At 40.8% G+C, this 23,388-nt stretch overlaps 1 protein-coding gene across 4 annotated transcripts in view; it reads right to left on the bottom strand.

Annotated features, from left to right (window-relative positions):
• CSMD2 (CUB and Sushi multiple domains 2) overlaps positions 1-23,388 on the bottom strand; it is a 533,934-nt gene that overhangs the window by 171,753 nt on the left and 338,793 nt on the right. For 3 of the 4 annotated variants that reach the window (XM_078379919.1, XM_078379918.1, XM_020800093.3), the window contains one exon: positions 16,721-16,903. The exons of the other annotated variant lie outside the window; for it this stretch is intronic. In XM_078379919.1, the coding sequence (XP_078236045.1) occupies positions 16,721-16,903 (183 nt within the window). The remainder of the gene's footprint in view (positions 1-16,720; positions 16,904-23,388) is intronic. 4 annotated transcript variants of the gene reach the window in all.

Raw genomic sequence — 23,388 nt, 5'->3', positions numbered from 1 at the left:
TAACTCTTGCCATATAAAATCTTAGCGCATTCTCCATAGCAGACACCTGGCTTTCCTGAACCATCAAGAAATGTAACTAAGCTTAAGGGGATTTGGTACGAATCTGCAGGAAGCTAATCTATAGAAGTAACACAAGCTGCTAGTGCGACTTTGGTGTAGACGATGGCCTACATGTAATCCATGACACCTTTCAAATACAAGAACTCCTAAACCAACATGGAGAGGATTATTCCTTGGCTTTGACATGGTTACTTCCCATAAACAGATCCACTGGCATCCAAACTAGTAGCTTTTATATATGAAGGGAACATGAAAAAGAAACCAATGTTCCTCCATCCAGATCTGGACAGGATTCGACATAGACTGGAATTGTCACGGTGCCCTCAGGTGTGGTGGTGAACTCTATGCCACTGCTGTGCTGAATGTGTGCGTATGCATCTGTGTGTTATGGGCCATTAAGTCACAACCCACTTACAGTGGTCCCATTAAGGCCTTCAAGGTAAGTGAGATATTTAAGGAATGGTTTCATCCGTTCCAACCCCCCGTGGTGAGTTTCCATGGCTGAGTGGGGATTCAAACCCAGTTCTCCTGAGTCCTAGTCCATCACTCTGTCCACACCACCACACTGGGCACCATATGGAATGTAGAAAGAGTGATACATGCCCTTTGGGGCAAGGTATCTCAGCACTGGCATATGCTGTTCTTCCGAATGGGGAACGTGACACACAGTTGGAATCTCGCCCCACTCATGCCTATAATCCCTGCACAGATAACGGTTGATTTGAGCCAGGTTCACTCAAGAAAGGGATTTGAGTTTGCAAGACCTGGGCAGGGCCATTAACAATGAGATCTTTTGGAGGTCCTAAATTCATGGGGCTACCATACAGTGGCAAACCACTTGACGGCACAGAACAACAACACACTCTTGACATTAGTTTCCTAAATCTAACCTTGTTTTCCTTCAGTGAGCTTGCAGTGGGTACATGGCTGCCCTCCTTTTCCATTTCTCTTAACAACAGTCCTGTGAGGTGAGCCAGGCTGGAAAAGAACCATGGCCACAAGGTTGCAGAGTAAATTTTATAGTTGAGTAGGGACTTGCAGTTGAGTATCTTGAGCTCTAGTCTGGAACAATGAACTGCTGGATAGCTCAGTGGTCTAGACATCTGGCTGGGAGTTCGATTCCCCACCATGCCTTCTTAACAGGGGCTGGACTCAGCGATCCATTGGGTCCCTTCCAGTTCTGAAGTCCTAAGATATAACCATTACACAGGGTCATGTGAACCCCAACAGGATTCACAGATGCCAAAAATTATTGGTGTGTAGATTTTTGGACTACAACTCCCAGTATTCCAAGAGCTATAGTCTAAAAACACAAACCTGAATCCTTTTGCCTAAAATTATCATAAAGAGGCAGGCGGTCGGCTCTGGTGTTTGCAACAGACCTATGCTGGATAGATGATGATGATGGTTTCAGCAATTAAATTATCAAGGTTTCTTTATGGAAAAACATATCAGTCCCTCTACTACCAAAAATGGACCAAAGGCACGATCCATTTGTTATCACCTCTAATTTACTCCAGTTGCTATGCTGGAACTCCCTTTGATGTTTTGCTCTGCGGGAAGGAAGAAAGAAGCAGGAGATGGAAGGAGGAGTTAAAAAACGTAAGAAAGTAATGACCAATTGACAGGTTAATTTTCGAGCTGAAATGTAAAACAAATCAGAACTAATGGAGAATTACACACCGACTCTGGAAACACTGCAAGGAGAAAACCACTGATCACAGTTTGCATTTCTGTTTCATAATCTTGAGAACATATTTAGCATATTGAACACTCGTGTACATTGAAAATCTTATTGGGGGCAACTTTATAGAATGCAACAAAAACAATCACCAAGACAATTTTTTCACATTATTATTTTAAAGAAACAACCAACCAACCTGCCAGTTTTGTGTAGCTGACAGTGGTGTTTAAGCCTTTCCGTTGCTTACAGTATCATGCGGCACTGTGGCAAAGGTCTGCATGTCCCCACAGAAGACAAAAATAAATCTATACAGTATTCTAAACCAGTTGAGACTGTTTGTTCAATGCTTTATTGTTAGATCATTCACTGATATAAAAACCCGAGATAGGAGTAGGGCTGTTTATAGCAACCTCCATGAGCTCCAGAAAGCTTAGCCCATGCAGGAGAAAGACTGAGTTGTAATTCAACAATAAATGGAGAATCCCATGCTCTGGGATTTATGTAGAGAATGAGCCACATACAATCCCCTAGGCTGTTTTTGTGGCCTTGTTGTTACATTTTGTCAAGCCGCCTCCGACTTATGGCAACCCTACAAATGAGAGAAACAGTTCTGCTCAGCTCTTGCATATTCCTTGGTTTCCTTTAGGGAGTTGACCCATCTTGTATTTGTTCTTTCTTTTTTCCTGCCACCTTCCAACTTTCCTAACATCACTGCCTTGTCCAGAGAATCTTGCCTTCTCATTATGTGCCCAGATTTGATTTGACCTGGGACCCATTTTTTGGGGTCTCTCTGGCAGTCCAGGGTTCTAGCTCTCCGAAGTGGATGTGAGCTCTCCTCCAGCACCACATTTCGAACTGATCAATTCTTTTCCTGTCAGCTTTCTTTACTCTCCAGCTTTCACACCTTTGCATGGTGACTGTAAGTATGACAGCATGGATGGCCTTGGTCTCAAGTGACACATCCTTTTACTTCATTATCTTCTCCAACTCCTTCATTGATGTTCTTTCTGGTCCCAGTCATCTTCTGATTTCTTGGATACAGTTTCCACTTGGATTGATGACTGAACCAAAGTATACTAAATCTCTATTTCAAGTTTTTTGATGTTCAACTGCAGCCCTGATTTGGCACTTTCTTCTTTCACTTCACTAAAATTTGTTTCATGCCGTAGCTGCTTTCAGCCATTGTCCTCTGCATATCTTAAATGACCGGTGTTTCTTCCACCAATTTTCATTCCTCCTTCATCTGAATCTTGTCTGGCTTTTTGTATGATATGTTCTGCATGCAGGCTGAATAGACAGGGGGATAAAATACACCTTACATCTTTGCCTATAGGAAGCCATACTGTCTCTCCATATTCTGTCTTCACAGTAGCTTTTTGTCCACAACACAGGTTATACATCAGAACAATCAAGTGCCCCATTTCTTTCAAAACAGCCCATAGTTTCTCATGATCCAAACAGTCAAGGGCTTTGCTGTAGTCTCTAAAGCACAGATTGATCTCCTTCTGAAATTCTTTGGTGCACTCCAGCAACCAGTGGATATCTGCAATATGATCTTCAGTGCACTTGTTCCTTTTTGGAATCCAGTTTGAACATCAGACTTTTCTTGCTCCATATAAGGGAAATGCCTTTGTTGCAGCATCTTAAGCATCAGTTAATGGGAATTTCCTGTTCCCATTAATGGGAAATTAAAGCAGTGATCCTATAGTAACTGCACATCTTGGAATCTCCTTTCTTGAAGATTGGAACATATATTGAACATTTCCAGTCTATTGTTTTCTTTGCCGTATTTGTTAGGATTTTGACAGATTCCGTCTTTGTCAAAAATAGTTAGATCAGTACCCCATCTACCCCTTGTGGTTTATTTCTTCCTAGTGCTTTCAGAGTAGCTTTCGCTTCACTTTCTAGAACCACAGGTTGTTCATCATAGGATTCTTCTTCAAAAGAGTCTGCCATCCTTTTATCTCTTCTGTATAGGTCTTCAATAAACTGTTCCCTCCTTCACTTTATTCCCTCCTGGTCAGAGAGTGTGCTTTCTTGTTGGTCATTCAGCATTCCTAATCTAGGTTTCAATTTCCCTTTGATTTCTCTGCACTGAGTATTGTAATTGTATTTTTGTATCTACATGAGAGTCACTAAAAACCAGCATTCAGAGTTCTGACCCTATTTCTGTCACTTTTTACTTCCGCTTCTCACCTGTACAGTTTTTAATGTTTTTTCCCATCATCCATTTAGACTTTTCTTTTCATTTGACTACATACTGCATTCTTCCTCAAATAATATATCTGGTTTCAATCCACAGTTCTTCTGATTCATGGTCAATTTAGTTTAGCAATGCAAATCTATTCCTATGTGGACTTTAAATTCATGGAGAATGTTTTTAAAATTAGATTTTAGCACTATGATTATGTATATTATATTTTAGTGTTCTTTTTCAGCTTTACTATAATGTTCAATATTAAAAGTTCATGAACAATACCACAATTCACTCCTGGTCTTATTTTGGCAGACAGAACATAGCTTCTCCATCTCCTGCCTCCAATTACATAATCGATTTGATTTCTGTATTGACAATCTAGTGATGTCCATGTACAGCCATTTGGCTGGTTATTTGAAGCATAAAGAGGTTGTTGGCTTTATAGAACTCTATGAGTCCTTCTCCTGTTTCATTTCTGTCCCCTAGGCCAAATTTCCCAACAACATTTGGTTCTACTTTCTTCCCTGCTTTTGCATTCCAATAAACTATGATTATAAGCACGCCTTTTTTTTAAATGTGTGATCAATTTCCTCTTGGATGCTTGCATAAAAGATTTCAGTTTCTTCTTCTTCAGCATTGGTAAAAGTAAAAAACAACAACAACACTTGAGTGACATTATTTCTATAGGTTTTCCACAGAGTTTGATTGATATTTTTCGGTCAGACCTTCCATTGTACCCCCTAAATGCCTATGGTACATCTTAGAGCCACTCCATTTCTTCTGAGTTTGCCATTTCCAGCGTAGAACACACTATCAGTTAGAGATTGTCTAACTGAAAATATCCCATTGCAGTCTGGTTTAGTTCACTGACAACAAACAGTGCTATGTTTATACATTCCACTTCTTGCTTTCCTGATGTCATGGGTAGTAGTCCGAGTTTGGAAGCAGAAGTCAGGGGAATCCTCACCCACACCATAGGGCTCTTATGAGGATAAAATCACAGGCACAGTAAACCTATGTATCTCACCTTCAAGTCCTTGAAGGAAAGTTGGAATATAAACTTCATAATGACAGCAACGACATGTGAATGCAGACAGTTGATTGTGTGCTGGACTGCAGCTAGATAGATAAACTTCAAAAGGAACCAGGGTAATTGCAGGCAGAAATATCCTCTGATTAAGGCAGTGAGTACTCGCTGTATCACTGGCTACCATTTTATTTTATTTATTAAAATATTCATATCTTGCCTTTTGATCCGGAAGGCTCTCCATAAGCAGCTCACAAATTGGAAATGCACTTGAAAACAGTGGAAACAGAACATCCAAAACAAGAAAACATCAGGAAAAAAGACATGCAAAAGAAAAGCCTAAATAAAATTGGCAGAGGGGGGGGGTAGTCAAAACAGCAAAGCAAGCAAACAAACTAATAAACAAAATACTCGAGCCCCTTCAAAGTCAGAGGGCTCCAAAGGATTATTGAAAAACATAGTTTTTGTTTTATGGGTCCAACCCCCCCCATAAAAACACAAAACAACAACAACAACAACAAAAACAATAACAGCAACAACAACAACAACATCAGCAAAGGAGTGGCATTTAAAATAGAGACTACACCCTACAGAAATGTGAAATTTAGCACACTGTTTGATATTGTGATACAAATGACATTTAATGCAAGAAAACAAGCAGGAGTAACTCCAGTCTTTACAGCCTCAGGGAGCAAAAAATGAAGGCTGAAGGCAAAGGAAACCACCCCCACCCCAGGATGATTTCTGAGCTTAAGGTGGGGGTTAATAGATCTTACATTTCCTGAATTGCCTGAGAATTCCAACCCCCACTTCAGGAAATATAAGACTTCATAGCCTTCACCTTAAGCTCACTTATCATCCTAGTCCTTCTGCTAACCTGCAATAGATTGGAATTCCCATGGGATCTGAAAATTCCGCAGAATCACTCAATGACACCTTTAAAAAAAGATGATTAAGAAATCTGAAGAAGACAAAAATTGTTGTGACATCTTAGACTATCTTTTAATGTGAGCTTTCTTGGACAAGTCCACTTCCTCAGACATACGAGTGGGACTACATGGGAAACATTTATACATTCATACATGGCCATGAACTGGAGACTGCATTTGGGCACAAGGTGTTGACTTGGAAATGACCTTTAAAACCCAGTTCCTCTCCCAGGAAGTATTGCTCTGTAAGCAGTGACTATGACTGGTGGCTAAATTAATCCCAGCCTATAGATAACGAGCAGGAACAATAAAGTAATGAATGAGAATCTCTGTGGGGCGTGTGAGGTAACACTGGAAGATAGTAAGGAAATTTAACTGGGAGTTTCAGGAGATACAACAAATATCGTATGTTTGGTGGGAGGCTATCAATAAGACACCTTACAAAATGCTCTGCTACAGTGTCGGATTATAGAAACATGATAGATATCCACTCTGTAAGGAACGCCAGGTCCAAAAGAGGAGCATGATTAATTCAGTCTCTATCCATGGACTGGTACATCAAACTGTGAAGCCGCTGACATGCAGGCTGATAGGATTTTCAGTTTAGAAACAGGTCATGAAGCCTTTGTTTCTTCAAATGCCATACAACCCAAACACCATCATGCATCCCGTATTTTATCCTATATTTACAACTTATCCATAAGGCGGCTCGGAATCAATCATGGATATATGAAAAAGCAGCGCGGATTGAAAGTGAGGGTGATGGATGTCAGTGAATCAAGAAACTGGAACCACGATGAAAGCCTATCAGACAGCAACAAACCCGGCTGAAAGCATTTACTTAATGGCAATTGTAAAACTCTCCTCGAATGCAGGGAGGAAGGGTCTTCATTTACTGGACTCGCAATTTTCTAAAAGGCTCTCTGTAGCAAAAGGGGTGTAGCTTGGTGGACATACGAGAAGCAAATCTCCCTTGGGGAGGAGATCCTTAAATATAGTGAGAAAATGGCATTTGGTACCTGGAGCAACGTGTAACCCATGGCTTTTCCAATGAGCAATGCTAGTCTCATTGGGGCTATTGCTTCAGGGACTGGGGCAGTGGGGCGGAAAAGGGCTGAGGTTTATTGCTAGTGGGTTGGCTTACTGAATCCTACAGATTGGCTAGACAAATCTGAGCCAAATTTAGCGACTGCGTGGATGGATCCACTAGCTACCATTTCTTCCATGTTTAAATTTACAATTCTCAGATGCCTTCCAGTCTATATATAAAGCAGCTTATTTTTGAAGAATTTGCTGAAATCAAGCAAACACACACACACACCCAAATCAAAATCAAAAACAAAACAAAAAAACAAAGCAAGACAAAATTTTCACCCCTTCTTAACATAGGCATATGCAGACCTAAGGATTATGGTGAGTGCTTGGGGATTGATACATTTTTGGGAACTACAAACCCCAGAATTCCCTAGCCATCATGGTCAGAAAATTTGAACCCTGATTCTCCCTAGGGAAAGCAGAGGCCGAGCGCTGAAATGATACTTGTCCTACATATCTAGTGCATCAACAGATGCTGTTAGAGCAGTAGGACAATGGAAGCCATGACTTTGGGAAGTGGTGAGCATTCCAACGCTGGAGGCCTTCAAGAGACAATTGGATAACCATCTGCCAGATTTGTTTTGATTTGGACACCTGCACTGAGCAGAGGGTTGGACTCTAGGGCTTTATAGACCCGTTCTAACTCCATTTATTCTATGGTTCTAACATAAAAGGCAGGTGTTTCAGGATTTCCTTCCTTGAAGAAATGTTAGCGTAAGATCCCTGCCTTGAACTGCAGAGTAACAGAAAAGAATTCCAGTGGATTCAAGATTCTCACAAAACTACCATTTTGTACCTCTTGAGACTTGTTAGAAGTGAAAATACAGCTTGCTTTACATATTTTTACTCTTCATGGTACATTCCATATGCACAAAAACTTTAAGAGTGACTAGAAGGTGTTACACACTGTACCAATAAAGTGACTTCATTGCCGCTTATTGATGTTACTCTTGAAATGGAACTTTGTTGTTTTCGTTCGATAAAGAAAATGTAACAAATTGCAATGAGAAGCTGGTGTGTATCTCCAGTTTCATGGGGCCTCTGTGTTTTAATTCAAACTTTAAATGATCTGTCCATGATACTGAAGTATCCTGGTGATAGGGTTCAACATCTTCAATAGTGCCAACAATGTTGAGTCTGAAATCCACAGCGGATTCCTTGCTTCTTCAAAACTGCAGTCACCAGCCTCTGTAGTGCACAACTGGGTATAACTGGTTATCACCAGACTCCAGAGGACAGTTATAATTTCACCTGATTTCCAAGCAAGCATTATCCACCTAGTTAACTTATGAACGCCCCCTCCAAATACTGGATCTGAAACAAGATCTTTTAAAATGGCATATATTCAGCCTTTGCATGATGGTGTCACATTATCTTCTCATACACATACTCAATGGTCCCTATTTCTGTCCACAGAAACCATCCATCGTATTTTAAAGTTAGCAGAAAACATATTTATACTAAAGATCAGCAACATGGTGTCCATTCATTCATTCTGCAGATATGTTCCTTGGGGCTTCGTGAGGCACTTTGCCCCTCCTGTTGAAAAATACATAAATAAATGCATATCGAGTCCCATTCATTCACAGCTGCCACTGTCTTTATGCTTTCTAAATTTCTCTAAGACTCACAAAAAGCATTCTTGAGAAGAAAGGAAAAGGTGGCAGCACGCCAACTCCTCCGGAGAGCTTCTGGCTACCCCAAAACAAGCGGGCAGGCAGGCAAACAAAAACCTCTGTGGTAAAGATTAAGCCATTAAGGATGCATCTGTTCCTACAAAAGGAAAACATACACACACCCCATAATCAAATCATAGAAGCTGCGTCCCCAATGGAAAATGGCTGTTTCGCATATTAGATGCTACATTAAGTAGACGCGTGCATTCAAATATGCTATAAACAGAAATGGAACCAGAAAAAAAAAGGGCTGAGACACAAATGCCTTCTTAGCCATCCTGATGAAAATAACAACCTTTAAGTGACACGGCCAGGTCCATTTCACAGTAACTGTCCAGCCATCAGAGTGCTGCAGTCTATCTTGAGGTTGAGAGATCATCCATCACAGACCGATCGGTTTCTTTCATCCAATTCACAAATGTATGTTGACGGAGAGAGAGAAGAAATATTCATGACTACGCCTATGAAGCTGCTAATATGCTTTCTAGTAGTCACCCTGCCTTGGCATCGCCCGGGTCTTTCAAATGAGGGATTTCCCTCACCATGTGGGAGATGGCTGTTTAGTGACTGTGAAGGAGGTGGGGATAAACAACCCCCCCAACCTATCTACCTCCCTGCCAAGTTCCACATTTCAGCTGAACGAGATTGCCCCCCCCCATCCCAGAGATGTTTCATAGTAGAGAGACTTTGTCTCTTCTGTTAAACAAGGCTGTCTCCTCCCATTCCATGTTGGCTGGTCCTGCACTGGAAAAAGGTGCGGCACCTGTCATTTTGTTCAGCTGAGACTTTCTTCCCCATGTTTAATTTATTAGTTCATCCAATCTTTCATTCATTTCTAGCATGTTACACTGTTGTACAATAAAAAAATCATAAGAGCACATAAATAAGCAGTGAAAAAGAACAGCAATATAGTTTGTACAAAACAAGTCATTAATGTTTCCAATGCTGGAAGCATTCAAGAAAAAATGGACCACCCTCTGTCAGATCTACTTTGCTTTGGATTCTTGCCTTGAGCAGGGGGTTGGATTTGGTGGCTTTATAGGCTCCTACCAACTCAATTATTCTATGATTCTAAGAAAAAGTAGGGGTAATGGTCAATAGGAAAACACCTGGGTGGAGACAGCCAACAGTCCTGGAAGCTGACCTAATTTCAACAGGGAGACGATTCCACATTGTGAGTGACTCAGTTGGAAAAACCTTTTTCTACACCACAATCAAATGAGCTTCAATAGGATAAGTCAATAGCCGCTCAGATATGATGAAGTCAGCCCCCACTCCACAGATTGTACAGGATGGAGCAGTCCGTATGGGGGAAGATGATGTCTCAGGTAGCCCAAACCTGAACTGTAATGAGCCTTATAGGCCCAATGTAACACTTCAAACATGCCTCAATAGTTAAATGGCAAGCAGCACAGATCTGTCCACACAAGCACAGGAGATGGCCTTGCTAAGCAGCCTGGCTTCTGCATTTCACACGGGTTGCAGCCTCCAAACCAGCCCAAATGTGAGTTCGCCACAGTCTGCCTATATCTTTTCCCAAACTCATCCACAAATCACTGCCAGTCTGCATGGTTTACGCCAAAACATCCAAGCAACCTCTCTAGAGAGAGGCTAGCATTCTTTTTCACACAACAGCACTACGTCCAACAGCTGGGAAGTTTGGGTTGAGCCATCCAAATAACTTGATTACTCCCTTTCTCCAAGACACCAACAGATGTAGGCACAGCCTACAATTACTTTGATACCCAGAGAACAAAGTGACCAGAGAGTAAGACCCCAGTGAGAGGAGGCTCATAACTGACCTAAAAGATGACATCAACTTTTACCAGTTCACATACTTCACTTGATTGCACATCATGGGTTGAAAGAGATGCTAGTCAGCAAGTCCTCAGATACAATATGGGCCTATGGGATGTCACAGAAGAGATTTGCACTTCCTCAGCCCTTAAATACATAGAACACCTGTAATGCTCCTGAGTCCAGAACTAATCCTGTTTATGAACTGCCAAAGGCTGATAGGGAAAAAAAGCCCATCGTGTAAAGTGGATGATGGACTCCTTTAAAGCTGTCCAGGTGATTTAGGTCCTTCTGAAACTCAGAGAAGCTAACCAACCAGTTTAATGCACTACTTAAGAGTATTGAACTAGGTCTCTGGATGCAACTGATACAATAAATACTCATTGATTTTCTCACCCCAATGAAAGTATCTCGACATATTGGCCAAAATACTGTTGCTTGGTGTAGTAGGTAACATTAGAGTAGGGTCAATTAAGTCAAAGGGTACCTGATGAGTCAACTCCTCTGTAAATTCTGTTGATTCAGACAGGCCTACTCTAATGACAGCTTCCTTTAGCACATTAAGTCACAGTTAACGAAGGACCGTTTGAATTGACAGAACTTATGGAGCAGCTGATTCACCAAATTCTCATTGATTTAATGGACCCACTTTAGTGTGACTTAATATGTGAAGCAACAGGATTCTTTCTTTCTTTCTTTCTTTCTTTCTTTCTTTCTTTCTTTCTTTCTTTCTTTCTTTCTTTCTTTCTTTCTTTCTTTCTTTCTTTCTTTCTTTCTTTCTTTCTTTCTTTCTTTCTTTCTCACACAAGATAAAAGTTAATATTTTTGCATAAAATACATATATTTTTGTAAAAATTCACTTCTTTTATGACAAAGTCCTGAAATGCAAAATATACAAAAAGCTCTCTTAGTCACATCTAGTGGAGACATTCAACCTTCTCAACAGTGAGAATAAAATAAGCAAAGATTCGGATCTCATCTGGTTTCTAATCAGTACCTGACCTATGAAATTTGTTGTTGACCTTGGGCCACGTGTTGTGCACTCCTCTCTCTTTCTGTTTCCCTCTCAGTCTCTATCACCCAGTCTCACTACCTCAGGATTTCTGTATGGATAAAAATAAGAAGACCTATATTTATACCACCTTGCCCTCAACTTAACAAAACAATAAGTTATCAAATACGAGTGAGTGATATATGAAGCATGCACCCTGTCCCCATGTATAAATTTATACAAATACCTTTAGTCATAACACCACACCACATTTTCCCTCAATTCTCTCTGTTTCTAAACCCCAATATGCTTCTTCTTCTTGTTCACCATTTGTTAGAAATCACCACTACAGGTAAGTCACAGGTACAATGAAGCTGGTGTTAATAAATTCTTTACAGTTTTCATCTTGAGCAATAAGGAGCGAACCACCGAACGGGGAACAAGGGATTATTTTATGCCTATGAACACCAAGATCTTTTGCTGTAATTCCTGATCAGACATTTTGCACGGGTCTCTCTAATGCCCAGCTACCACCCCCTTTTTTCCTTTTGAACAATCAAAATGCATCCCAGATTGCTCTGGATCACACACGCTGCTGACTCATAAGAACAGTCTGTATTTAAATATGGCGGTTTCCAAACTCTACCTTCAGATAACCCATTCTGTACTGATGAGGTCGCTGGAGAAGCCCTGTGCCTGGACCAAGAACCACTGTGGGAGGAAAGGTGGAACATACATATAATAAAAGAGAAATGAATGAGCTCCACCCTTAATGTGCACAAGTTTTTGGCTAAGTCTGTTGGCCTTGATCCCATGATCATTCTCCCATTTGAGCTTAGAGTCCCACACAAGAAAATACCCCCACCTATAACTGTTTACTGACAAGGAAGAGCAAACAACTTTCAGGGATGTTCCCCCCCCCCTTCCACCATTAAACTTGTAGCTGAGGAATTCTTGACAAGCTTCCGAGGAGAGAGATTAGTTTTAAAGCACTGTTTTGTGAAAGAGAGGTGTGTGTGTGTGGTGTGTGTGTGTGTGTGTGTGTGTGTGTGTGTGTGTGTGTGGTGTGTGTGTGTGTGTGTGTGTGTGTGTGTGTGTGTGTGTGTGTGTGTGTGTGAGAGAGAGAGAGAGAGAGAGAGAGAGAGAGAGAGAGAGAGAGAGAGAGAGAGAGAGAGAGCATACAGCTTGACTTACCTATAAGGCTAATGTCCTTTGGAGCTGTTACAATATACAAACAACAAAACATGATGTGAATTATATTTATAGCTGCTCATACTGTTTGCCCGATTCTTAAAATGGGAAAGGGATCTGGGCAAATATCCAAGCTTCACTTCCTTAGACTCCAACCAGAGGCTGGATTTTTTTTAAATAGTGCAACTTTCAGAATCTATGTCAGACAGGGGGTGCTGTATTCCAAAACTGTGATTTCCCATCTCCTCTACTTTCCTACACTTATAAGAAATATCCAAAGGAAGAATCTACTATTATTCACTTCAGTGTGAGAAGATCAAGACGGCTTTTCAGTTCTCAATCATTTTTTCAAAACTGGGCCAGAATCCTACTAATGTCCATATGAGATTTGTGTAACTTGCAGCTGGTTTCGGCTAATTGGCAAGAGTGTTGGGGTACCTTTTGGTTGTATGCCCACTCACATATCCAGTGGTGCAAGCACTGCATGCATGGAACCTTGCCAGTTAGCCACGATCAGCTGCGCCAAGTTATGCACAATTTGCATGGGCACCAACGGGATTCCAGTCATGGACTAGTAGAGAAAAACAGAGATTCCAAGAGCCAAGATACCTAAGCGCCTGCATCGCTCTGGCTGATGAGCATTCTGAACTTCCCCAGATGCAGATGTAGATCCATGGAAGAAAAGGCAAACCACACACGCCTAGGCTAACTGTCCGTTAGCTGAATGTCTTTGTTTATCTTTTTTTGTTAATGGCTAATTGTCCATCTGGATTGGGAGAGGGAGAGAAAACTAAGCAACAGGTAGTAGTAGAAATTGGTTCAGCAATTCATGCTGATTTGTTTATCGGCTGAACAGGTATTCAGCGCTTCCCAGCCTCACCTCTAAGTGGGCACTGCCTCTGAATGGGTGCCCATCGGAGGAGGCAGGGACTGGGAAGCGCTGCATACCTGTTCGGCCACTAAATGAACTGGCACAAACCACTGAACTGGTTAAGAATGATCTCTAGTTAAGAAGCAAAAGAGGGAAGAAAGAACTAATCAATTCCAGCATCTGATCAAATCTTAAGATTGTCTCTCTAACCCCTGGCTTGCTAACCCTCTAGCAAGAGCCATCCAACTTTTTAGCAATGGGTCCATGGCATTTCAGTTTTTTCACCAAAGAAGTAGATATGAATAGACCAGTGGTGCAAGCACTGCATGCATGGAGATTTGTGCAACTTGCAATAGACCAGATGGGCGGGATATAAATCAAATAAATAAATAAATAAATATGTATATTCTACCAAAATACGCATATTCTATCAACACTGATGACAGAGACTTGCAGAAATCCAGAATCTCTGAACCCTAGGTAGCTGCCCCATGTCTACCCTTCCCCCATGTCTCCCCACTCCCCTAAAAATGGAACAAAACTGAAAAGGCCCCTACCCCCAGCCTCAGTTTCCTTCCTTCCTTCCTTCCTTCCTTCCTTCCTTCCTTCCTTCCTTCCTTCCTTCCTTCCTTCCTTCCTTCCTTCCTTCCTTCCTTCCTTCCTTCCTTCCTTCCTTCCTTCCTTCCTTCCTTCCTTCCCTTCCCTTCCCTTCCCTTCCCTTCCTTCCTTCCTTCCTTCCTTCCTTCCTCCCTCCCTCCCTCCCTCCCTCCCTCCCTCCCTCCCTCCCTCCCTCCCTCCTTCCTTCCTTCCTTCCTTCCTTCCTTCCTTCCTTCCTTCCTTCCTTCCTTCCTTCCTTCCTTCCTTCCTTCCTTCCTTCCTTCCTTCCTTCCTTCCTTTTTCTTTCTTTCTTTCTTTCTTTCTTTCTTTCTTTCTTTCTTTCTTTCTTTCTTTCTTTCTTTCTTTCTTTCTTTCTTTCTTTCTTTCTTTCTTTCTTTCTGGTCATTGGGATAGTTGCATCTTAATTCTCGTTCTTGCTTTTATTATCTTTTGCCACCTGCTTTGTATTAAGGAAATGAGATGTACATCAACTTCCACAATTTTTCTAGCAAGGAAGCACTACTGTACCAAGATGCTGACTGTTATTTGCTGCTACTTTTAAAAAGCCATCTCCATTCAAGCAGCTTCCTGCCAGTATTGGCTTAGATCAGGGATAGAATGAGGAAGGGATCAGATTTAGAGTGTGGAAAAGTTGTCTTTTTTTCTTCCAATGACATGAAACCCTTCCCAACCACCCGGTAACTACTTTTATAAGATGCTGCTATCAATGGGGAAAAGGCAGAAGGATTGACTAGAGTGGTGATGTCTGGGACTTGACTTGATAATTCATTTAAATGTCAGTTATTTCTAGGGAGTTCTGGTCTTTGATGGGGTGGGTGAGCCTAGAGAGTCAAAGAATGAGAAGACCTAGTCAGAACTGAGGTTAAAGAAAATACAGGCATCTGGAAAGAAGTATTTCAGGACCTTAGTCAGATCCTATAGAATGGACAACTTAATCCAGATGAAGTTTATTTTCAGATAGGGATAGGTGAAAATTTGTTTTTCTTTAAATGAGGAATTTCCAAATTTGCAAAGAGTTGCAAATTTCTTCACATTTTGGATAGAAGAAGTTGAGGGGAAAAAAGAGATCATTTGAAGGAGTAGTGAAAGTAAATGATTCATCATCCAGTCCCAGTGCATTGTGAACTTAGTTCTTAAAAGTTTGGCTTTGAATCTCTTTGTATTTAAACTGCATTTGGATAGCAAACTGCACTAGGATCTAATGGGGCTGCCAGATCCATTTTTAAAAGCCACATTGCAAGTCAGAACAAATTTACCTATGGAATCTGATAAGTATAACGTTTCTGTTTAGTTCTGTTTTGGGAAGAGAATTCCAATTCAATTTAGTTTTGAAGAATTTTTGAAAATGTGCAAATTTCAGCTTTGAAAGGTTTTTTTTTTCAATTCAATTTTGAAATTCCCCAAATTTCTTCATACTCAGTAAAGAAAAAAACTCATAATTAAAAAAATCTCAAGGAAACAAAGAGATGTTCCCATCCTTAGCTTCTTATTCTTATTTTTCCTGGACCTGACTAGCCCAAGCACATTCTTCCCCACTGCCCTTAATTTGCAAAGCATCATCAACACTTAGCTAAATCTCAGCCATCTCTCTGTGATGTGTGCTACCTGTGATAGCAAGCAGGCTCAAAAGAAGATAAGGCTCTTAGTGAATGGATGGAGGTACCCCCAGAATAGCGTCAATCTTTAAGGTGTGGGGGGATCTCTGGTTTTGAGACCAAGCTCACTGCCCTGTCTGTCACCAACACTGGCTCCCTCCTCTCTGTATCCACAAGTGTATTTACACCACAAAAGTATAATATTTTCCGATCACATTCATTGTCACAACTCCGTTATAAGGAATCTTTTGATTTGTAATTTGGTGAGGGCCTCAGAATTCCCTGCTGTCGTTCATGGGAGTGCACAATTTTTCTCTAGCACCGAATTTGAAAACTCTCATTCTACTGCAAATCCCAGGACTTTCCAGGATGGAATCACAACAAATAAAATGGCACCACATTGGCATAAGTGTGTGGTGTGTATATATTCTAGCCCAGATCCTGTTGTGTAGCTATGCATGCATAACTTGAAGTCATGCAATCGGTTGCAAAATTTGCACCGAGGTAGATGTCATATCTAGGAAGCAGTTGTGCTGGTACAGTTGTGCAATTAGTTGTACAAACAGTGGCACAATCAGACACACAGACTGCCCCGACATGACTCCCATGAACCTCTGCAGGTGTAATGTTATGCAGTGCCAAAGGCCATAAGATTTCAGCCTCCATGTCACTGCTGGAGTTCAGGAGTAATGATACCACCATAGACAGTCCATGATGGTGAGGATCAGAATTGGGCTCAAGTTCTGAACAGGTTTTTTTTAGTCAAGCGAACTTGGTGACTATTTACAGTCCATATATGAATTCCTGTCCCATCCCATCTAGGCCTTTCAAACATGTTTTTTAGTAGCTGCTTTCTGAGAAGAACGAAAAACAGAACCCCCAGTTTCCCAACAACCTATGTGTTCATTCATGGCCAACATGTTTAAATTGCACAACACCTCAACCAGCTTTTGTGAATGGGTTATGGAGGTCCCTTCTCTCTGACTTACAAACACAGACTGGTTTCTGAGAGGACCACTGGCTACTTTTTTGACAAGTGATTGTTTTCTGTCCTTTCAGTTCAAAGGCAGGCTGGCATTCAAACGTCAACGAGTCTCCGTGGCGAAAGGTCGACCCTTCTCTCCTGCCATAAGCGGGTATTCCCGGGTCCCCACAGCTTCCTTGGTCAATTTCTGAAAGAAACAAACAGAAAGGAGAAAGAAGAAAAGTGGAAAAACAGAAAGGAAAAGCCATGTGTAGCTTTCATAATGACTAAAGGTCATGGACCCTGGGGGATTCTGGGACCTGTGTTCCAAAAACACACATCTACACATTCTAATAGCTGCTGATTCTTGAGATGGAGGGAATTTTATCCAAAGGAAAATAACATGAAATAAAATGACTGATACTTTTGTTTCGGTTTCCATGGCTAAATAGGTCAACATTTGGTCAAATCCCACTATTTGGATGGGTTAACTCAACACAACAGTGGGAACTGGATTTAACCTGCAATATTGGGGTGCCCCTGATAAATACAGTCAGGGTATATTTCTTTTAGCTCCAGTCCTTCCATTCTTCTCTACTCTGACTCTTACGTGAAGAGGCCAGAACTTCTTGCGTAGGGTCTCAACCTGGGAAATTCAGTTCATGGCTCAGATTCTGAAAGTGATGTAGAGGAAACTCTTGGGAGCTGAGGAAATTTAGAGTTGGATTAAACACAGCCTACAGGGCTGCCATGTCACTAATATAAAGAGTAGAGTTGTATGCTTCAATGTTTTTGATATGAAATTGTCCACAATCATTGACATAGTGCTAGTCAAACTGTCAGGTGAAAGATCTGCCATCTGTGAATGTTGCCTCCCTTCTGAACTGATGGATCCCCATTGATTGATCTACAGTTTTATGACACTGAGAAAAAAGAACCAGGAAGAGTCAGTGAGGTGCTGTGGGTTACAGGCCTAGTGTGTATGTGTGTGTGTGTGTGGTGTTCTGGTTTCCACTGAGACACGAAACCTACTGGGGATTCACTCCCTCAATCTTCCCTAGCTCATGGAAGTTATTCTGGAGGTAAAGCAGAAAAGACACGTGCAATATGCCACCTTGAACTATCTTGAGAAAATTGGTAGATAATAAATATTAGTACTTAGGTAACTAATGGATAGAAACAGCAACAAGGTGTTAAGGTGCAAACAAGGAATGGAGCCATCATCATACATAGACATGTGTGAACAATGCAGAATCCGAACACTTATAAAACAATTGCAAATGCCAGGTGGAAGCTTTAGTGCTCAATTTTTAGAAAGATATTTAGATCTATTTTCACAGCACAACCCATTCCTATCAGAACATCCTAACTTTTCTGTTTGAAGGAAGACAGTGCAAACAGACCCTTATTCAGTCCACAGTGACCGCTTCCTTATCCAATTAGATTTTTGTCCCAGATGAAGATCCATCTGTGAATGTCACACTGACTTCCACTGAAAAAGCAAAATGGCTGTAGCCTTTTTGTTTTTGCAGTGATATATATGTGAAATCTGGACACATGAGAAATCATAATGAGGCAGGTAAATCTGCCAATTTTTAAACAGTTAGATTCTGAGGTTATGCATGTTAAACACCTCTTAATTTAATTTATTTTTATTTTATTTTAATGAAAGAATAATGCATCGGCCATTCAATTTTCATCCCTGATTCTTCCAAAAATTGGCTATTTCACTTCAGTCCTGACCTCATAGAAACTGGTTCGAATCAGGCCAGTTTGGTGATTAATTCAGCATGTGTCCAATTTCAGTACACAACACAAACTCTAATTTTATTTAAGCAATGGTCTCTCCAGATTATTAGAGGAGCAGGGAATGACACCAAGATGGCCTAAGGGAACCATGTCATAGGGAAACGGAATATTTATTCTATTTTGTGAGCACAGGCATAGAAAACTCTTTCTCTGAGACAGTTTTCTAAGCCTTGGAACCGTTCAAGCATAAGGCAGTGCAGGAAATACAACAAAACGTATGTTTCTGTCTTCTGCCCTCTCACTAGCCCATTATGTCCAAAGGAAATTTGCCATGGAAACCTAGGGAGGGGAGAAATCGCTGTGCGGTAATTACTTCTTCTTAAAACAGGGGTGTGATTTAATCTGCAATGGCATCCACTTTTCCACTGGTCAATCCAAAAGACCAACTACCCTTCCACTTAGGCCGCTGAGAGTCCTCCTTCACACCTTAGAGACAGATGAACTGACTCAGTCACAATGTGTAATTTGTTCATCAGGTTATCCAGAACAAAAGCTTCTGCTATATTCTTTCAAAAGGGATCCAGAATTATCTGTGGATATGGCGCTATGTGATGCCATTTTCAGGGACTATACCAGTAGGACCAAAAAAGGAAGGAAAAAAAAAAAAAGGAAAACAACAGAACATTTTGAGAACAATGCCAAATAATCACATAAGCCACATTTCCAGGGACAATTTAGATTCTCTTTTGAAAGCTACATTTTTCAGCCTTTTGGGCTTTTATCTTTAAAGAAGTAAAAGAAAATATATATATAAAAGAAAATACTTGAAAAGTCCTTGTGCTGCAAAAATTTCAAGTCACTGTAAATCTTGTCTGGTTGGAAAATTTTGCCTGATTTACTAACCCTCCACCCTGTCTAGGACATGCAGGGAAGACAGAACTTAAGTCAGCTGAATTAAATGTTTCAGATTTCTGGACCTACTTCAGCACTTTTTCTACATTACAGAATACACTTTGTACACTTCTTTTAGGGATAAATTTGACATATGAATCCCCTAATTTCGATTTTAGCAGCACCGCTCCTCGTGACGCATGCCTTGAAGAACCCTTTTTGGAAACCACTATGCCTGCCCTTCCCATGAACTATTTGTCCAATGGCACCTAAGTGCCCCGTCCCAATTTTCTAATTTTTCCATCATCAAGTCTCTCTCCCTCTCATTTGCCTTCCACATCCCCATCACGTCCACCAAACAGAGGTGTGAGGTCTATTTCATTTAGCCTATAGGCAATGCTACTTCTGCACTGCTAGAAAGCTCAGTGCTTTAGAGATCTGGCTGCACAGACAGAGGCTGGGAATCTGATTTCCCCCCTGTGCCTCTTTAACAGGGGCCGGACTCAGCGATCCATTGGATCCCTTCCAGCTCTGGAATTCCAAAATTATAAACGCTGAAGAGGCAGGTGAAATTCACCAAACTCAAGTGCAAATTTCAAGGGTGTGTAAAGCACAAAAATGATCTTTCACATTGATTTTTCACACTTTTTTTTGGCTGCCCCTCCCTTTCCTCTGCTGCTCTCACTTAGAAATGGGATGGTTACAGAGGTCTGTTGGAGAACTTCTAAATTTCCAGGAATTGTACATCCAAAAGACTCCACCTCAGCCAGTCACACTGTTGTTAAATTAAAGCCAGGAGGAACTGCTCCACACACCCGCTTTTCATGTCTGTAGTTGCTAATCATATTTTAAAAAAGCACAGGAGGTGCACATAGACAGGTAAGTAGTGGACTAGGCTCATGGTCTGGACGCGAACAGGGTGCCTTCTTTCCAGGCCCTTGGACAGGCTTGAGAACATTGGCCCTGTTGTCCTGAAAAAATCCAAAGCCAGTCTGAATAGAGACTCTCGGTCACCAGTGACTCATGGACTGAGCAGTCAGGGGCTCACCCCACCACCCAATGTGTTCCTCACCCACTTTGAATCAGAAAAAAAGGCCTGAGAATTGCAAAGAGGTGCTAGTTACGCTGAAGGACCAGGACTGGAAACTGGGGTAAATGTTTGGGTCCTTGTATTGCATTAGAACTCAAGCATGGTTTAACACAGCTTTTCCTGTGCGTTTCAAAATCCAAGACACAACACTTATACTCTCTCTCTCTCTCTTTCTCTCTTTTGCACAGGTATGCAGCTTAGAAGTGATAAATTTTGTTCTGAATTGAAAAATATAGCTTGTGCAATTTCCACTTGTTATCTGCGTACACACCATTTCATTTCTAAAAGAATCCTGTTCTCCCTGCTACTATTAGTGCCAGAATCATTTCCCTTTTCATGCCTTCCCCAGTGCTTTGCTGCTATTAATCTATGTCACATCCCTCTCATCTTCCAATTTCCTTAGCCGCACCATCTCTCCCCCTCCCCCCCAGGAAAAAAAAAACCCTTCATCTGTGATCAACCACCTTGCTTTTGTAGTTTGCTCTTCCAAAAAGAGAGGAGAAAAGTTTCTCTCTCCGTCGTTGCCTCTTTTCAATTTCTGACAGCAATTTGGAAACTTCTTTTACCTTTCTGACAGAAAGCACATAATCCAGGATTTGCATTAATCCATCTCCTGTTTTGATGCAGACTGAAGAGCAAATGAGTTTTCCCTCACCATTAAACTATCTCTAGAAATGCTACAAAACAGGCTGCCTTCTCTTTGCCAAATAACCAAAGCACAGAGAAACGCTGACAATGGAACAATCAGCACCTTCCTATTTGGTTGCTGTTGATAATCTGAGGAGCCCAGAGTCAATCCAACGGGTAGAATTTTGACCTCTACATACTACGCTCATCCTTGGAATCTGTCATGTGCTGAACAACACAGAGAAGCAGAATTAACATGCGGTGATGCTGAATGCCTGTTGAAGGGGCACCTAGTAGCCACACTTGCCCCTTCGCAGTCACTCTTCACATTGGACAGTGACATTACAGAGATTGGGAATCCTGAGCTTTCCCTGTTTGACTTGTCTTGAGTAAAAATCTGCTGCTACTGCTGCCTTGGTGCCATCATAATATGCCTGGTATTAAAACTGATCCTCACTATACCCAAACAACAGTAGTAATGGAAAATCTTCCCAGTTGGCCACCCGTTTCAGTAAATGAAGCTGAAAATCAGCCTATGTCCAGGTTTGGTGAAGACTGGGTTTCAGACATCCAAGTTATACAAAGTAGGTCTCCCCAGGAAAGTGCCCTTTAGCAGTTGTCTTGGGGAAACCTAATCGTCACAATCAACAAATCAAAATCACTAAAATTTTGTTAATTCGTATGAATATTAATTTATGAATTAACAATTTTTGAGCAAATTTGGTGATTTTTAAAAATTCTATTCATGTCTTTGGTATGACTGTTTTTTTAACAAGTCATCTAAATGCAATGGAACAGTATCTGCCGATGCTAAAAGTTCCTAAGTACAGAAGGGCACTATTTGAGGGTCGTTTCAGAAGAACTTCATTACAAAATCATATATACCCAAGTGGTGATAGTATTTAAACGCCTGACCATACATTACTTCTTTTACGGGGATGTGTGTAAAGAATTACTTTATCCTTAGTTAGATAACAAGCCGGCTGCTCATTAGATTTTCATGTACATTTTTTTTCTTTTTGCAAAACTGAGATAAACAGTTGATAGTGCAGTCTGCAACATTTTTAGCAGCAGCAATTAAAATCAAGTTAAATATGGTTTAAAAATTGCAATTCTTTGCAATTCTTTATCAGTTTAATTTTTTGGAGTACATAAATGATTATGTATTTATAATGTTGATGTTAAGTATGTTGGTTTTATATCTCAGTCATTTTTTTACTTGCAAAGGCATATGGCTAATGAAAATAAAGAATACTACTGCTATTACCAGAAATTAATTAATCAATTAATATGCTGATTTTCTTCTAACAAAGGGAGCCCATGCAGCTCACAGTCAGTTAAAAAATATAGCAAACAGAATTAAAAACAAAATAAAATATAATGTTAATGAAACAATTAAACAGATAAATGGACATTGAGCACCATTTGCATTGATAATGAACTTCAGAAAAAGAGTCCTTTTCAAGGAGAAAGGCAGATAAAAATATTTTAAATAAATAAATTAACAAACTCACAGCTGTTTTGGCTAACAAAATGGGAACAAATCTACTTATCATGGATCTGCAGTAGCCAGTTTCCATCATTGGTTGGCAGCTATTCACAGAAGTTCATTTTAAAATAGAATGTTAAAATTCTTCAGAAATTTCTCTCACTTTCTTCTATTTAACAATGAGAACCAAGTGCAACTCTCTTAGAACCGGAACGTCCCTCCGTGCAGAATAGTTGCACTTCTACATGATGTGAATTATATTACTAGCACCTATAAAGAAATCTGGCAAAATATGAAAGGTTTTCTCATCCTTTTGCTTGAGTCTGGAACATCTTCCTGGATCCCTTGCGAACTGCTTTTACCATGAGATAAAATTGACCCCTGGACAGATTTAGCAGCTTGATGGGGGTCTGTAAATGGGAGTGGGGGCCAGCCCCCCTCAGCTTTGGAGTGAGACTATTGCTTGGTCCCTGAGCTACCTTTACTTCTACAGTGATTCCTCGCAAGACGAATGCCTCACACAATGAAAAACTCGCAAGATGAAAGCGTTTTGTGATTTTTTGATGACTCACAAGATGAATTTTTCTATGGCCGTGTTTCGCAAGACTAATTTCCCCCCCTTTTTTGGTTTGTTTTAAATTGCACAACCGTTAGTACCACGCTTCGCAAGACGTAAATTTCACAATACGACACGACTCGCGGAATGAATTAATTTCGTCTTGCGAGGCATCACTGTACAAGATCACTCTTGGCCTGGTAGAACAAAGAGAAGGCTAATGATGTTAGCAATTTTAATTACTCATCCCTTAACAGGGTTGGAAAAGAAGGGCCGGCACTGGCTTCAATC

This window comes from Pogona vitticeps, chromosome 9 (assembly GCF_051106095.1).
Source record: "Pogona vitticeps strain Pit_001003342236 chromosome 9, PviZW2.1, whole genome shotgun sequence".
NCBI classification, from domain to species: Eukaryota; Metazoa; Chordata; class Lepidosauria; order Squamata; family Agamidae; genus Pogona; species Pogona vitticeps.
The sequence above is the reverse complement of the archived record's forward strand: the minus strand, read 5'-3'. Positions and strand labels throughout refer to the sequence as shown.